At 34.0% G+C, this 18,295-nt stretch overlaps 1 protein-coding gene across 1 annotated transcript in view; it reads right to left on the minus strand.

The window, feature by feature from the left end:
- Positions 1–16,791, minus strand: part of LOC121874869 (V-type proton ATPase 116 kDa subunit a1-like) — a gene marked incomplete at its 5' end in the record, with an annotated part of 26,807 nt that extends 10,016 nt beyond the window's left edge. Inside the window, 8 exon segments of the mRNA XM_042379167.1 lie at positions 1,555–1,737; positions 2,926–3,133; positions 5,399–5,508; positions 7,464–7,709; positions 9,137–9,276; positions 9,629–9,779; positions 13,333–13,545; positions 16,760–16,791. Coding sequence (XP_042235101.1) covers positions 1,555–1,737; positions 2,926–3,133; positions 5,399–5,508; positions 7,464–7,709; positions 9,137–9,276; positions 9,629–9,779; positions 13,333–13,545; positions 16,760–16,791 — 1,283 coding nt within the window.
- Positions 16,792–18,295: the final 1,504 nt, after the last annotated feature.

Consider the following 18,295-nt stretch of genomic DNA (forward strand, 5'->3'; position numbering starts at 1 on the left):
TGGACCTGGCTGAGTATATCAACGAAGTGAAAAGAGACAAAGAAATGCAACAAATAATAAATGACCTCCAGGTACAGTATATACAAAATTTACAGTTTTGTTTTGGTTCATCATTCTGATTTGTTTAGGTTTGCCATCCTGAGTCACAATAACGAAAATTAGCTTGACAAAAAGGTTTATTTTTCGATGTACTTTTTGGAGATTGTCAGACTTGAACATGACTGTGAGTCCCTTATCCCTTAAACAATGGGATCACCAATAGATGATGAATTTCTTTAATCCCCCAATGACGGTGATCATCTATAAAATCAGGCTGCTGCCTCGCCATAACGTTTAAGTTTAGCTCGGTGAGATTTCTTCTTTAGTGAATTATTGTTACTCGTGGCAACTGTCCCTATCCTCTATCCTGTTATATTTATATTAAAAATTTTAGCATAATTGTACATGTTCTATACTGTATAACTGACCAACATCTACTGCCCTCACCCTCCCCATTCTCTGGAGCAGCAGCTCGATTATTATAAAATGTAAATAATAAAACAATACAGTGGCGACTCTCGTTTATGAGCGCCTGGGATTAAACAAGGAAATTTCGGTTAACGAACTGCCTTCCATAAGGATCTTCAATTCGGTTAACGAACAAAAATTGATTGCGAATATCTTACGAACCGACCTCCAACATGTTTTAAACACTGACCCGGGCAACCAGCTTTAGTATCAGTCCGCCAATACATTAATCGGATCTAGGGCTTAAATTCCTTACTATTTTAGTAAATATCAAGAAGTTTATACTATTCAATAATTTTAAAGTTTAATATTCAATTTTTAGTCATTTTAACAATTATTGAACATAATTGAAGGTAAAGTGACTAGTTTAATGCGCGGCATCCAGCCTCTTAACACAGCAAACAGGAGTTACTGTCTCTCTCTGTTTTCACTGAAGGTAACATCTTGCTTGAGACTCTCTTCAACTAAACGCTTTTTTCTGTGTTTCCAAGCAAATTATTGGTCATTTTGAAATATATTTTACATATTGACAATATATAATGCAGTGCAGTGTTGATTTAAAGAAAATAATCTTGAATTAAACCAGAGAGCTAAAATTTTATGGGTGAAATGGCGCCATGGGGTGACTTCTCTTCCACCCCAATGCCTTCTCTTCTTCCTTCTCCTCCACCCCCATTCTAAATCCCATCATCATCATCATCATCCAGGAGCCTTCTACATACACACCTCAAAGTAAGTGAACTTTTCTACCATTTTTGTTGAATTTAGGAAATTTTCGGTAAGCTGGAACCAATTACCCAAAAACCCATTGAAACAATGGTTTCAAGTTAACGAACGCTGTTAACGAACCACCCTGGAAATAGATTGAGTTCGCTAACCGAGGGCCACTGTATATATATATATATATGCAAAAAGAATCACATTCTTGGGATTCATGTTATTCAACTGTACAGTATATCTAATAATACTTAAACCTGATTATCTATTATATTTAAAACATAAACAAACAATTATTCACATATATAAGCTCCTATACAAGCTTCTTACCATCTCTTCCTCATGGATAGTTGCTAGATGTGACTGTGCACGCATCTTAGCATTGTGTCGGGATCTCAGGACAAATGGTTTAGGGATAAGCATGATGGGCACACAGATGACACAAAGTATCAGCAGCACCACCTGCACTGTGTATTGACCGTCATACATCCATTGGTTACAACCCGGGAGAGGCTGAAAAAAATATAGATAGTACTGTATTAGAATATGTTCAATTTCCAGGGTTATATTCCTACAGATACTTTGTGAAAGGAAGTTCCACAAATTACTAGTCTGGGGTATAGATATCTTTGAGAGTAATTTGAGAGGTGAATAGGATGCAAAAGAAAAATAACAGTAATAAGTGGATGAGAAAGAGAAGGATTTACTGGAGTAAGAGGATCAAACTCTGTTTTTGTAGTATTAACATTAATAAAATAGAAACTTTAAGTTGGGTTAACAGAAAGTACTATACAGTTCAAGTGAAAGGCAGAAGGGGGAACCAAGAAGGATATGAAAGGATGAGGTGAAAGGTGATCCCAGATCCTTAACCCACATGTATGAAAGTACCTTTGAATGAATTCTGAACAAAATCCAAGTTTTGACCTAATATGCTGAAACGATGGGTAATAGGTCAATCATCATTTTCATGATAAAACGCCTTTTCCTTGGAAACTGAAAACTAACGTGTTTAAAGCATAAAGATAATCCAGTCATCATTTTCACGATAAAATGCCTTTTCTCTGGAAACTGAAATCTAACGTGTTTAAAGCATAAAGCTAGTCCATATTACATAGAAAATCTATGTATCGTAAGGGCAATTCATAGTTTACGGGCACAACATATTTGACATTTTAAATATTCTGTATGCGTTACATTATTTACATGCTCATTACACTAATTAATCAAATATTTAAATTCTGAACCAGGTGATACATGCACTGGAAGTGAGGTAAAGATATGCTTGATGGGTAAAGCAAGGTTATGTGAAGCAGATGATTTATTATGGATGGGGAATACCACATCAGAACACATCTTTTACAAGTAGTAAGTGTGAATGAATGACACTGTGAGAAGTTTCAACCTGGAATTGGTTTGGGATAATACAAAAAAAGTGTAGTTGTGAAGTTTGTAGGGGATTTCTTGGTAAATCTGTTACCTTTACTTAAGTACTGGAGACATTTGACATTGTACCTCCAAAAGAACATGCTTATCTCTGAGTGGTAGGTTATGATGCTCACAAAGTTTCAGCTGAATACATCCAAGATTCGACATTATTTCCAAAGTTTCAAGTCACATGCAAGTACAAATAAATCTATGGCCACACAGATTCCTATGGCCAAAACTAGTCAAGGAGTGATGAGTGTATCAGGGCCTACATACCTCCTCTGACTTCAACAAAACCATGTCGATGAAGGTGATTAGGACTGATGGGGCACAGCTTGAACCATAAGCTACTGAAAACTCTGGTCCACTCCCATAATGAATCCATTTGTGAAATACCATTATGCAGAGGTAACCAAAGAGTCCAAGCATGAAGATCATTTGAGGGATGAACTCGAAGACGAAACTCAATGTGTTCATGAAGAATCTGAAAATTAAGATACATCAGTTAAATCACCGGGTTAACAGTCACTGTTCACAATCTTTCCAAGTATTCTTCAAGATGATACACATTTATAAGTCCAGGGCAATCAATCCATAGATGTAATGTGTTCTACAAACAAGATGACATCATCCAAATGAACTTGTAAGCAGTACACCCTCAAAGATCCGGACTAAAAGGGGGACCACCTGTTCGAAAAAGCCGATTGTTTGAATCTTCCGCCGAATATATAAAACACCAAATATACAGTACACATCCTGACTACTTGGGTTAGTTATACAGACTTTTTTTCCTGTGAAAATGCCATACTTTTGAGGAACATATTACTGTACTCACTTTGTACTCGAATGTACTACACTAAAGGAGAATGTTTTTTATCTCTTAAGCAACTTCACGCTGTCTCCATTCAAATCATTCACTATCTTGCAAGGATTCCAGCAATGCAAGTTGTATTCTGCTAAGTTCAGTCTGTGAAATTTTATAAGATAGAAACTTTAAGCCTAAAACTACCTTCACCCTGTTTTGGGAATGCTTCTTATGGAGGCTTCTTAGACCCAGAACCCCCAAATTTTTTGTCCGAATCTTCCGAAATCCGGATTTACCGTGTCCGGATCTTTGAGGGTTTACTGTAATGTACAAACTTTTCTTACAAAAGTTAAAATGCTTTTCATACTATGCTCCACAAATGAAATGAAGTTGATAACCATTTCCAGGGTAATGTAATTATTACTAAAATAATAGTACAGTACTGTATATTATGCAGCAAAATGCACTTGTTTACTGACAGAATGTCTTGCATAAACATTATAAAGATAACTAATACACCTCTTAAGTCACAGTACACATCCAATTAAGGATCATGGATGCATGAGCTGAGGACATTTCTGAAGAATATAGCTGATAAACAAATCCATTATAATAACCATAAAATATACAAGGCCCTTGAGGTGACAAGTATCCTTTAAGGAATTCAAAGTTACAGGTAAGCCCTAAGTTAAGACTAGGTTGTGTTCACCAATTTACAATCATGAGTTGAATTGTAATATTCTGGATTTTTACTGTCTATTCATTTAATGCTATAAACTGAAGTTATATACTTGAAGACAAATAATATTATCGTACCATTTTCTCAAAAATGACTAAGGTCAGACATATTTATTTTATCTTTAATGGGCCCACCGACATAAATTTTAAGGCAGTAGAATATTTGATTTTTTATTTATATTTTGTTTTGGGGGGAGGGGATTGTGGTATCTTTTTATTGCCACTGATAATCATTCTTGCTTTGGAATTATTTTAAATGGCAAAAGCATATATGAATCCAAATTTCAGATACATATGATGTATCACAAACATTTAACATTTATCCTCGTGCACCCTAGTAGTTTTTTGTATGCTCAGTGGTACAGTACTAGTGCTTTCGATTTAACAATCAAGACTAATATTTACAGCATGGCCATGTTTTGGTTTCGATTGGAAGTGCAATGGCGGCAAAAAACAGTATAAAACACTGTCATAAAAGTATCATCAGATGATACACTAGTAGATGATATACTGTAGCTTCGAAAAAAAATTAAACCAGGACATGTCCAAATGGCAAAGGGAAACACATGTAGACCTTCAACTTCTAGTGCTGCAGCTGTTCCCATTATACTAACACATGGTTTGTTGTGTTCAGTTGCATGGGACCAGTTTCCCATAAAACATTTGATAATTAGATTTACAGTAGTGGACAAAGCCAGGCCCCTGAAGAAGAAGAAAATATCCTCAGCCTTCGATGCTATGATGGGAATGGCCAACAGATATGATTCGCTGTCAGATAAACGGGTATGGACGATCATACTACGATGTATGACTAGATTTACAACTGTGAGCAATATTATGGGAATTTTCAAATTCATTACTACTGGGAACAATTTTTATCATATAACCAAGGTTAATATTTTATAATTGTTTTTATGGCGAGCTTTGCCTAAAATTAAAATTTCAATTTAAAAATTGAGGGTTGTCTTATATGCCCATTTGCTTTCAAACCAGTATATATGGTATATAATGGTTTTGTTAACTGGATGTCAGCTGTATGTACAGTATATTATAACAATAATAATTTGCATATACAAATAAGCATTTGTTTACGATTAAGCATCACCTTCCCTTATTCCAATGCTGAGTAGGCATCAACCCTTGTGGATAAAGTTCAAAGTTATTTTATCATTAAGCCAAATTAATACCTATGTAGGTAATACTTACGCTTGATTCACAACAGACAGTATAACACCGAAGAGCATGTGAACAACTCCTATGATAATAGAAATCTTCATCTTATAACTGTTTTGGAAGGCAATCTTGTTTATTGAAACCTGTGAAAATAAATCTATTAATATGCAGCACCATGTTTGGGGAGAATATTAAGTATGAAGAGACAATTAACTTTAGTTAATGCCTTAATACTGTATATGGGCTGTAACACACACATTAGGCCTGAGAGAGAAAAGGCAAGAACAAAAATAATGTAATACAGTACAGTAAGTTAAATACAAGAAAATTTTTTATCTTCAAAACTTATATAATGTAAAATCCAGAAACTCATACAATACATTACAGTACGCTCGGACAATTTGCAGATTTTTAATTCGCAGTCCTCAATTATTAGTGGATGATACCCTGGATGTACCCAAGAATACAAGCGGGTAATTTTAAAGTTACTGGCATTTTCACGGCCGGGACAGGGAGCCATTTGTTCTAGAGACAGTAAAATAAATATATATATATATATATATATATATATATATATATATATATATATATATATATATATATATATATATATATATATATATATATATATATATATATATATATATATATATATATATATATATATATATATATATATATATATATATATATATATATATAATTTATATATATATATATATATATATATATATATATATATATATATATATATATATATATATATATATATATATATATATATATATATTTATATATAATTTGGTCAAATTATGTATTTTCTAGTCCCAAAGTCAGTACACAGACAAAATTTTCGTTTGTAAATCACTTTAAAATGACTGGCAAGCTTAAAAGTGAGTGTTTTGTGGTGCTGAGAAGAAAAAGAGACACCCATTTTAGATTTTCTATGTATTATTTAAGCATTTCCGACTTACAACCATTTCAACTTACCACCTGGATTTGGGTCCCTAACGATCCGCAAATCGATTAACATCCAGGTTCCCAATTACTGCTGGGTAGACAAGGCAAATGGTGTAAAGAAACTTGCCCATAGTTTCAGCCTGCCCGAGGATCGAACCCAGGTCCGCTCGCTTGCGAGGTGAGAATGCTGACCATTACACCACAGTAATATTGGATTCCTCAATAATGGCTTTCGTTTTCACAGTCTTCCTAATCAACGTATCCCATACATTGTAATTTCTAATATGTGCTACACATGTTGTGCAAATTGTTTTTTTTTTATATTGCATAATACTGTTGAAAAACCCTTAATGTGGATGGAAGTTTACAAAATTCTATGTTTAAAGGACGCTGACTTGATTACCACCATGTACCACCAACATACTGTACAGTATTTACAAGATGAATTTACTGAGCTGCAGTGCAAATTGTGTTATTTGCTGCATTTTAATTTAATTTTCAAGAACTTAAGATAGTAAAATCAGGTCAAAGTCATCCATAAATATGCCTCTATCAGGTATGTATACCTTGTCATACTGGTGTGTCATGAGTTTACTCTTGGTTCACATATTCTCCCAGTGTGTTGCATAAGAGATATAATCTATTCATGCAAACATTATTATTTTCACAGACTAATACTGTTCTAGCAATCTGTTTTTCTTTACAGAAGATATCATATACTGTAACAGGTTCTTACACAATGTATCAGTAAAGTGTCCTTTCACTTTTTTCGGAGGGTAGGGTTACAGTATGTATTGTAATGGTACCGAAGTCAACCTGGAAGAACTTTTACATGTAAAATATGACGTTGTAGTGAAATGAGGACCCAAATCACTAACTACAATCATATGAATGATCAATCAGATTCATGGAAATATAAACCTTGAATCAGCAGCCAAACAATGGGATGGTTGAGTTAGCAAAAAGAAAATAATTGACACAATATTATTAAAACTTACATTCTAATGTACAGTAACTGCCATCCACTCCCTTTAAACCATCCTTAACTTGACTGTCTTTACAACATCCATGTTACCTGTTCTTCACTTCTCAATCTTTCCAAAACAACCTTTTTAACAATGCTCTCCTTTTGACTAACCTGCCATATGGGGTCAAATCCAAATGGGTAAGGATCCCCAATATATTCATCACGATAGTATGGATCCAGTGTCAGAGCCTCTGTAAACGATAAGTTTTTTACTGTGGCATTATGACCCATGTGCCAGTTGGATCCAAATATGTTGAATGACTTGGAGAAGATGTCATTGTAGATGGTACCAGTGTAGATGGAGAACAGGCCCATGAGAAGGAGGATGTAGCGGCCACCAAAGAAAATGTTCCATATCTATAATACCAAAAAAAGTATCAGTGCAAATAAAATGGAAATCATTCAACATAATCATTGACTGAGGAATTTTGCTTTCTGGAACAAGAGTCTACCCTAGACAGTAAAGCCTCGAATAACGGCGGTAAAGTGTCCTCCAATATTGCAGTGTAAGGTGAATCATTGTATCGTGACTCATTAATTACCATTAAAAAAAGCAATAATAATGAGATGTGTTTCCAAGTGTAACCTTTTCATATCTTTTGTGTGACTTTTTACCCTCTTCTCCCCAAAAAACAATACGATTAATGAAAATTGCAAATTATATTCTTTAAATAATGTTTCTCAATGCACCTTATACAATATAAATGAATAATAACATGGTCACACAAGAGGAGATGGGACGCCATTGTTTTCGTTTGTGTTTACAGCCAGGAGTCCGTGATGATAGTTCTACACGAGAAAATGAAAAAAATAAGACCCTGGTTGTAGCTGTAGTAAAATTAATGTAAAAAAATGAATAAATATGTTTTAAGTAATGTTATTTAATGTTAATAAATGGAACAATAGAAGTAGCTAGCCACTAATGGTAAAGAAAAAAAAAAGAGATGGATTGGGAACGCCAACATATACGTGCGTGCGCATTTACGGATACAGTGTCATTTATCTTTTTAAGAATATGTACAAAAGATTCATTATTGTTTATTACTGAATATGTATTTGATTGAATTAATCTTTATAGTAGAGAGTACTGTATATGTGAAATGAACAATACAATTCATTAATAATACGTAGAATATTAAAACACACAAGAGGATAAGAGATGGCATTGTTGTCAGTGTTTACACTCATAATGTCAGTTATCCACCTGAAACTGAAGAAAATAAGACCCTGGTTATTGTCGTAGTAAAAGCTGGAATTTTCCAGAAAATTCCGGCTTTGGGAACGATTTTCTGAGGGGCACATTTTCCGGAAAATAATGATAAAATTTTCCCAATACCCGGAAAATTCCTGGGACGGAGGAGTTTTTTCCGGGTTTGAGTGATGAAAATGAGGCACATTTTCTGGAAATTCTGAGAAAAATTTTCCATTAACTGGAAAATTCTGGGGATGAGGGATATTTTTCCAGGTTCGTGAGATGATGGAATGGGCAATTCAGGAACTTCCGAGAACACTTTTCCGTTACCCGGAAAATTCCGAGGATGAGGGATTTTTTCCGGCTTTGAGAGAGTCGCCTCATTACCTGAAAATCTCTCATTCCCGGAAGTGCTCTGCACCAATTGTTCCGGCTAATGGGGATATCACTGTAGTTTAATGAAAATACTGCCAATTTAAGGGATATTTCACAGGTAACTGGAATTGTCCATGAACCAGACTAGCTGAATATCAATGAATTCAGTAAGGGAAAACAACTCACTGCATGACAAGGAATTCTATGAGATGCTCACCTCACCACTCATCTTTGAAGCAATCAGGGCCTTCTCTCTTAGAACCATCCACCCAGCAAATAGTAGCATGATAAATCCATGACCAGCATCACCAAACATCACGGCAAATAAGAATGGGAAGGTGGTTGTTGTATAGAGAGCTGTAAATAAGAAGTGCCATTATAATAATAGCCCTGATTAAGTTTATATTTTCTGTACGTTGTATTTTATGTAGTACAGTACTCAAATTTAAGATACTGGTAATGGGAATGGTGGAAATGTTCAAGTGCTTAGAGGAATTTAAGAAACTAGGAAGGTTAACAAGATAAGAAATTAATAGATATTGAAAACACATTTATATGTAATAAATATGAAAAAAATATCATGCATTTCAACACTTGAGGTGCTATATAACAGATAACAGATTTACTGATAGGTAAGCATTTCCTAGCTTGTGATTAAATATACATGTCAACACCAAAGTAATGTAAAGTACATAGTAGCCAAACAAACCTGGGTTTACTTCACGGTATGATGCCACACCATAGTTATCAACCAAAGTTTGGAAGCCGCGTGTGAATTTGTTGGTCCGATGGAAGGTTGGAGGCTTCACTGAGGTTTCCATGCGATTCAGAATGGGCTGCACTGAGGTACCTGATTTGTCCTAGATAATTAAAAGAAAAAAATACTGTAATAATAATAATAATCCCATAAGGCACAGAGGAAACTCTAAGAAATATAGAAAATGAAAACCAACAGATATCCATATTACTTAGCTTTGAGATATGCATTACCTGTTTTGGTAATGCTCTACATCTCCTCTACACCTAAACTACCTATTTTAGATTACTTCTCTATAGAAGACAACTAAACTGCAAATCAAGCATTGATACCTGCATTGCAATTTTCATATCTTTATTTTTCAGTACTTTTGTAGTACCTATAAATAATGTAAGTGGATCCAGCAAGTCTATTCACCACCATTTTTCCACCTGAAGTGTTATCATACAAACACACATTGATTTACAGCTGTTTTCTATGCTTGCTTGTTTACTTGATTACCTGATTGCCTGGAAAGTTTGCATGAAAAGGGTGCTGGTAAGAATTTATACAGGTACACCACCGATTTTCCGGCACCCTTGGTTCCAAAGCCTTGCCAGACCAACCGAGGTCAGGTAATAATAATTCAACAATACACCTCCTGTGTCTCTAAAGCACCATGGACTGCTAAAAACTTTGATTAAACAAATATTAAATGTAAATTAAATGTGAAAAAGCCATAATTTTGAGCAACATTGCTGTACACACTTTGTACTCAAATGTACTGTATACAACACTAGACTAAAAATTTTATATCTTGTGCAAGCTATGCAAATTAATCACTATATTACAAGGATTCCAGCAATGTAATTTATATTCTGCTAAGTCTAGTCTGTGACATTTTATAAGATAAAAACTTTAAGCCTAAACTGCCTTCACCCTGGCTGTGAGGAAGGGGAGGGAGGGGGGGGGTGGAGGCATTGACAGCTGTCAGGGAGGGGAGATAACAAAATGCGTAGGGGGAATACGGCCAGCGACCCCCTAGCCCGGAGCTAGGGGGTTAAAATGGAAAAAATTACAATACAGTATTACCCTGCTTTACACGGTTTCACTTTCCGCGATTTACGCAGTACCTTGCCAGAACCGGACTTTCACTTTCCGCGGTGCATCTACTCATATACACGGTGAAGTATAATTTATTTTTTTTTATTTAGCTCATAAAATTCATACAAATTACCAGGCCAGAATATAATTTACATTGCTGGAATTCTTACAATAAGATGATCATTTTGAATATAAACATCATGGATTTTGCATTAGCCATACAAATTTTAGATCTACTGTAATAATTTGGTTTACACAAAGCAAATATTTTATCCTTTGTGCAGAAAATATGAAGTTTACATTCAAAATATTCCCTGACCTACAAGGAATCCAGAAATGTCAATTATATTATCCTAACTTTAGTCTGAGTTATTATTTATTACTAAAAATGTAAATATACTATTTTCTCCCAAAGCTTCTCTGGGAGGAAGGGAGGGAGGGCGGAGTATTTTGATTGACAGATAGTGTCCTTGAAGAATATATAGTGTCCTTGAAGAATATTTCTTTGTTTATTTACTGAAGATATATGTTTTAGCTCATAAAATTCATACAAATTACCCGGCCAGAATATAATTTACATTGCTGGAATTCTTACAATATGATGATCATTTTGAATATAAACATCATGGATTTTGCATTAGACATACAAATTTTAGATCTAATGTAATAACTTGGTTTACACAAAGCAAATATTTTATCTTTTGTGCAAAATATATTAAGTTTGCATTCAAAATATTCCCTGACCTGCAAGGAATCCAGAAATGTCAATTATATTATCCTAACTTTAGTCTGAGGTATTATTTATTACTAAACGTTAACATTTCTCAGAGAGGTAGGAGCTAGTGAGCTGGGAAGAGGGGAGAGGGATTTGAGTCCATTATTTGAATGGACATTAACCTGGCGACTGTATTTCTCTTAAATATTAATTGTGTGAGCATACCATCATAAAATTTAGATGTTATTTTTACTACAACATAGGTATTGTGTCGGAAAAAGTGGAGTTTGGGGGTCGGGCCAGTCTCTATTGGAATTAATCCCATATGTTCTGTTGTTCACTTTCCGCGGTACCCTGTGGGTTCAATTGACCGCGTAAATCGGGGTACAACTGCACTTAAAATCCAAGTATTTTCACAATGATTATACATATGCTGAATGTTCAGAAATGAGTTGTTTTGGACTTATGTTTCAATTCAGCACTTAGTTTTATCTCTTTTCAACACCCAGCAAAAGTGAGCCCTCATGTTAGGAACCCATTGTCCCCCCCCCCCCCCCTTTTTTTTTTTTACATTTTAGCTCCATCCTGGTGAAATCTTTCATTCTCTGTGATCATTAGACACATCAGTTCAATTTTCAGGAAAAAATCAACATGATGGCAAAAAGTGAATCTTTAGAGACATACAAGCTCCTGGGTCTTTATAAGCATCGACATTCTTGAATGAGTCCTATATTTTATAGTCACCAGCCTTATGACTACACATTAAATTCCTTCTTTCAATCCAGGTTCTATAAAGACAAAATTTTTCACACAAGTACATAGAGTACTGGAATCTACAACAGTCTTTGTTCAGGTCTCTCTCAAAAACTTTTAGGAGGCCAGGGTTCATGTGAAGTGTTGGCACAAAAATAATTTTTGAATCAACCAATGGTTGATACTTCACACTATAATGTCCAGGGACAAACATTTCACGAGGAGTCCAGTCAGTCTTCATGTAATGCTGATGTGTAACCCTGTTGTCCCAGAAGCAAAAAAAATGCATCAATATTTCATGACCCCACTTTGCATGTCAAGAAAAAGCTCAATCACTTTCATATCACCACAGATTGATTGCTTGCTTGATTGTGGTAATTACATCCCTGGCGACGCAACAGCTTAGGTCACATGTCGCCGAATTAAATTACTGTACTGTATATTTCACTTGTAGTTTACCTAACACATAACATTAAGAAGAATCACCATGTTTCCAAGTCTCTTTCAGGTAAACAGGAAAAAAAAATGCAGGAAATAAAGTCAACTAATCAAATCCACATTCTCTATATAAAAAACCCAACCAGATATGCCCCCAAAATTTATATATACAAAATTTGTGCTCTCAAACTATTAAAGTACAGCTGCTAATGAGACTAAAGCAAAAATGTTGTTATCCAGTGTTATCAGGGGCTCTTTACCTAATTGAATTGTTAGTGGTTTCTGTATAATTGCCCCCAGGTACAGTACAGTGTTCCACCCCTTGGTGGCCTTTCTAAAGATGTGGCAATGTCAACAACCGCTTTCCTCATGTTACAGAAAGGCCACCGAGGAGTAGAACACTATACCTATGGGCAACTGTGTATGCTAATTTATGTTTATAGTGTTTGGATCAATTTATAAGTGTTATAAATACCTGATACTGTATATTGGGATCATGACCCCAAGATCCTTTGGACCTATGCTGTAAGTCCCTTGATATCTCACAAGGCTATTAAATTTGCCACACTATCAATCCCAAAATGGGTGTGGTTTTGAGATTTTCTAAAATTTTAGTGTGCAACATCTTCTTGTCATAAGCATAAAGAAAAAATGATGATATAATTACCGTTCCTTTGCGAAGAGCTTCTTGGATACGGCCGAGGTCTGCATAAGGGATCCAACACTCTGCAATCAGACACTTGTTGGTCACATCCAGGTTAAACATGTTGAGGGTATGATAGATGGCCTTAATCTTCCTCACTTTGATAAACCAAGTGCGCAGGTGTTTTGCTGCAGCTGCCAGAACACGGTGTCGATGAGCAGTTGTCTGGTTCAGCACCTATGATTTTGAAAGGTTAACAGATTATAAAACTAAATGATATATGAATGCTTTAATCTTATTACAAATCTAACATATCTCATCTGTTGCTAGTTTTATATCAAGGAAATGCAGAGAATCTAAACTCATTTTCACATGTTATAATATATATATAATATATTATATTATATATAGAGCTGCTCCCCGACTTATGACGGGGTTACGGACCGACATCCAGGTTGTAAGCCGAAACGGCCGTAAGCCGGAAATGCTTAAATAACACATAGAAAATCGAAAATGGGGGGTCTCTTTTTCTTCTCAGCACCACAATACTCTCACTTTTAAGCTTGCCAGCCATTTTAAAGTGAATTACATATGAAAATTTTGTCAGTGTACTGACTTTGGGACTCTAAAATATGTACTTTGCCCAAATTTTGGTACGACTGAGGCAGGTCGTAAATGCGGGTGGACGTAAGTCGAGTAGGTCGTAAGTCGGGGAGGAGCTACTGTATGTATGTATGTATGTATATATATATATATATATATATATATATATATATATATATATATATATATATATATATATATATATATATATATATATATATATATATATATATATATATATAATATATATATACAGTTGTACCCCACTTAACGCGGTCAATAGAACCCAGAGGGTCCCGTGTTAAGTGAAATCCGCGTTAAGTGAACAACAGAACATATGGGATTAATTCCAATAGAAACCAGCCCGACCCCCAAACTCCACTTTTTGAAGACACATAACTATGTTGTAGTAAAAATAACATCTTAATTTTATGATGGTACATGCACACAATTAATACTTAAGAGAAATAGAGAAATACAGTCGCCAAGTTAATGTCCATTCAAATAATGGACTCAACTCCCTCCCCCTCTTCTCACACTACACTGCTGGCTCTTCCCTCTCTGAGAAATTTTTGGGGAAAACCACTAAATTTTAATAAATAATACCTCAAACTAAAGTTAGGATAATACAATTGACATTGCTGGATTCCTTGTAAGACCAGGAATATTTTGAATATAAATGTCATATATTTTGCACAAAAGATAACATATTTACTAGAGAAAACATTTTATCTAAAATTTGTATGTCTAATGCAAAATATATGATGTTTATATTCAAAATGATCACCAAATTATAAGAATTCCAGCAATGTAAATTATATTCTGGCCGGGTAATTTGTATGAATTTTATGAGCTAAAACAAATATCTTCAGTTAATAAAAAAAAAAAATATTCTTCAGGACACTATCTGTCAATCAAAGTACCCCACCTTGCCTCCCCCCTCTTCCAACCGCGTGGTCAGTCCCAACCCTCCCCCCCACCCCCCACCAATCGTCCCTTCAAGAGAAGAGTGGGTGAAAAAAATAAATTTTAACATTTTGTATTAAATAATACCTCAGATTAAAGTTAGGATAATATAATTGACATTGCTGGATTCCTTGTAAGACCAGGAATATTTTGAATATAAATGTCATATATTTTGCACAAAAGATAACATATTTACTAGAAAAAACATTTTATCTAAAATTTGTATGTCTAATGCAAAATATATGATGTTTATATTCAAAATGATCACCAAATTATAAGAATTCCAGCAATGTAAATTATATTCTGACTGGGTAATTTGTATGAATTTTATGAGCTAAAACAAATATCTTCAGTTAATAAAAAAAAAAAATATTCTTCACGGGGTAACAGATGGTCGGTCGGTCCCTCCCTCCCCCCCCCACCCCCCACCATCCGTCCCAAGGAGATGTGTGGGAAAACCACTAAATTTTAATAAATAATACCTCAAACTAAAGTTAGGATAATATAATTGACATTGCTGGATTCCTTGTAAGACCAGGAATATTTTGAATATAAATGTCATATATTTTGCACAAAAGATAACATATTTACTAGAGAAAACATTTTATCTAAAATTTGTATGTCTAATGCAAAATACAGTATATGATGTTTATATTCAAAATGATCATCAAATTATAAGAATTCCAGCAATGTAAATTATATTCTGGCCGGGTAATTTGTATGAATTTTATCAGCTAAAACAGGCAGTCAGGCAGGGTGGCGGGTGGCGCAAATCTAAAAATAGCGTCTCGAGCCGGACACTCACCGCGTATATGTGGAAAAAATCCGTGTTAAGTGAAAGTTCAGCTCTGGCGAGGCACCGCATATATGATAAAACGCGTTAAGTGAAACCGCGTTGGTAATAATACTGGATGTGTGTGTGTGTGTATATGTTATATATATATATATATATATATATATATATATATATATATATATATATATATATATATATATATATATATATATATATATATATATATATATATATATATATATATATATATATATATATATATATATATATATATATATATATATATATATATATATATATATATATATATATATATAGCTCATACAAATTACGTGTGATCATTTTGAATATAAGCATCATGAACACATTAGACATACAAATTTTGGATATAATGTTTTATTCTGGAGTAGTATATTTTATTTTTATTGCATCTACCTTTGTTTGCTGTTATTATTACTAAAAAGTTAAATATTCTGGTTTTCCACATAGTGGCATTGATGAGGTGAGAGGAAAACGACATTTTTTATACAAATACAGTCAAATATAATTATGTGCTGGAATTTATCATAATTTGATGATCATTTTAATATAAACATCATAGATTTTGCATTAGACATACAAATTACAAATAAAATATTTATTTGAAAATATATTGTATTTTGTTCAAAATATTTGGGGGGGTGGTGGGTGGGGGGGTGTTGTTGGGGGGGGTGGTGTGTGGTGTGTGTGTTTGAACTATTTATATTGGAATTTACAAAATTTGGTTTTTATTTTGAATTTGATGATTTTGCATTGGACATGCAAATTTTAGATAAAATTTGGTTTAAATTTGAGGGAGTTTGTGAATGTGATTTTGAGATGGTGCCGTTCGCCAGGATAGCCCATATGTTCTGTTGTTCATATTAGCGGTTTTCATAACACGGTGCCCTCTGGGTTTTATTGACATGCATTAGTATCGGCTAACATATATATATATTACTAAACAAATGCAAGTAAATTGATCCATTTAGTGGTTGTTGGACCTAGAAATCAGGATGAAAAAATAGCTTGGTAATGGATATAATAAAATGTTAAATAGATTCTTACAATGTTAAGGTCATCCAACGGTCCTCTGACACCTTGCCCCATATTCTTTACGTTCTTTGCTTGTTCTCAGGACATGGGTATGGTGTACGGCAGCCATCTGCGTCTTCTTGACTTTATTCTTCAGTTGCTCACCTTGAAAAAGATCAGGAAGACTATCTTGTGTCTTGGTCTCCCTGTGAATGATACAATTTCAGGACATCAAACACATAATCTTATGACAGCTAAAAACATAATTTACAACATATAAATTCTTTAAATATTAATGACTGATAATTTGAAGAGAACCTCTATAGGAAATAGAGAGGTTTTGGCTTGAAAATGAATAATAATTTGCATTATGTTTGTAGGTGAAGCTTGTGTGGCAGCCTACAGTACCTGTATTGTGGAATGTAGATGCAGTTGTTGCTATATATTGGGAAAAAAAAATCATAAATAAAACTAGCTGCCAAAAAGAAAATGTGGCCTATATGATTTAAAGATATGTGTTTTGAAGATATTAAAATTAAAAGTGAACAATACAATGTGTTTGTACTGATACAAATGTCAGTAAAATCTATTATACATTTTTTGGGTAACCAAGCGGCTGAATGTCATGTTGATATTTGTCTGAGAGGTGATCAGATTATATTGTTAATAGATCTTACTTAGTCATACCTCAATAAATGTGGTACTGTTGCTCCTTGTTTATTTCCAATTTGGGAGGATGAAATAACAAAATAGTAACCACCATTTTTTTTTCATAAGTTCATGCAATAATTAAGCAACTGCTGACAGGTTGAGATAGTCTTAGTACAATAATGTGTGAAAATTCTTAATCTATTTTTGGCTGTTATATATTTGATTTAGTTTAAATTAAAAAAATTGTGCATTTTATGACTTCAATTACCAGGAGACATTATCTGTCAGTGGGTTCACTTACCAAATTCTCTCCAGTGCTTTGTTCATCAGTTTTCTAGTCATCATAGACATTGTAAACTGTGATGCATTTTCAATGCTATTCTCTATGTAATGCTCTATTTCTTCATGTTGGTGTTAGTATTGGCAGTGTTGAGTGTAATGAAAGTGGACAAGGGTTAAACAAGTATTCATTTTAAAGAGAAAGGGTGCACGGTATAACAATGGGCCCCCTGAAACGTAAGTTGCTGTACTTCTGCCCACACTCAGTGGGTGTAAACAGGTTATTTAAGTACAATTGTATGTTTTTGTATTTAATATTAAACTTAAGTTACATTTCATAATAATTGTTCATGTTTGATTAAACATGGTTTGAATTAATTGAGGTTCACACTTTGCAAGCTGATAAATTATATGGTGACTTTCAAATATTTTGGTTCTTACATTTATTATAATTTTACTAAAGATGACAAACAGAGAAACAACAGACAGAGTCTTCACTTATTTTTCTTTTCATTGGAAGTATGTGAAAATAAAGGACTCTATTTGCATTTTGTAAGGCGGTTGTCGTCGTCATTAGAAACTCTCAGATATTCATTGCAATGATTGGTACCACATCTCTTGTTCTGACTTGAGGAAATG

This window comes from Homarus americanus, unplaced genomic scaffold, assembly GCF_018991925.1.
Source record: "Homarus americanus isolate GMGI-L3 unplaced genomic scaffold, GMGI_Hamer_2.0 scaffold56009, whole genome shotgun sequence".
NCBI lineage: Eukaryota > Metazoa > Arthropoda > Malacostraca > Decapoda > Nephropidae > Homarus > Homarus americanus.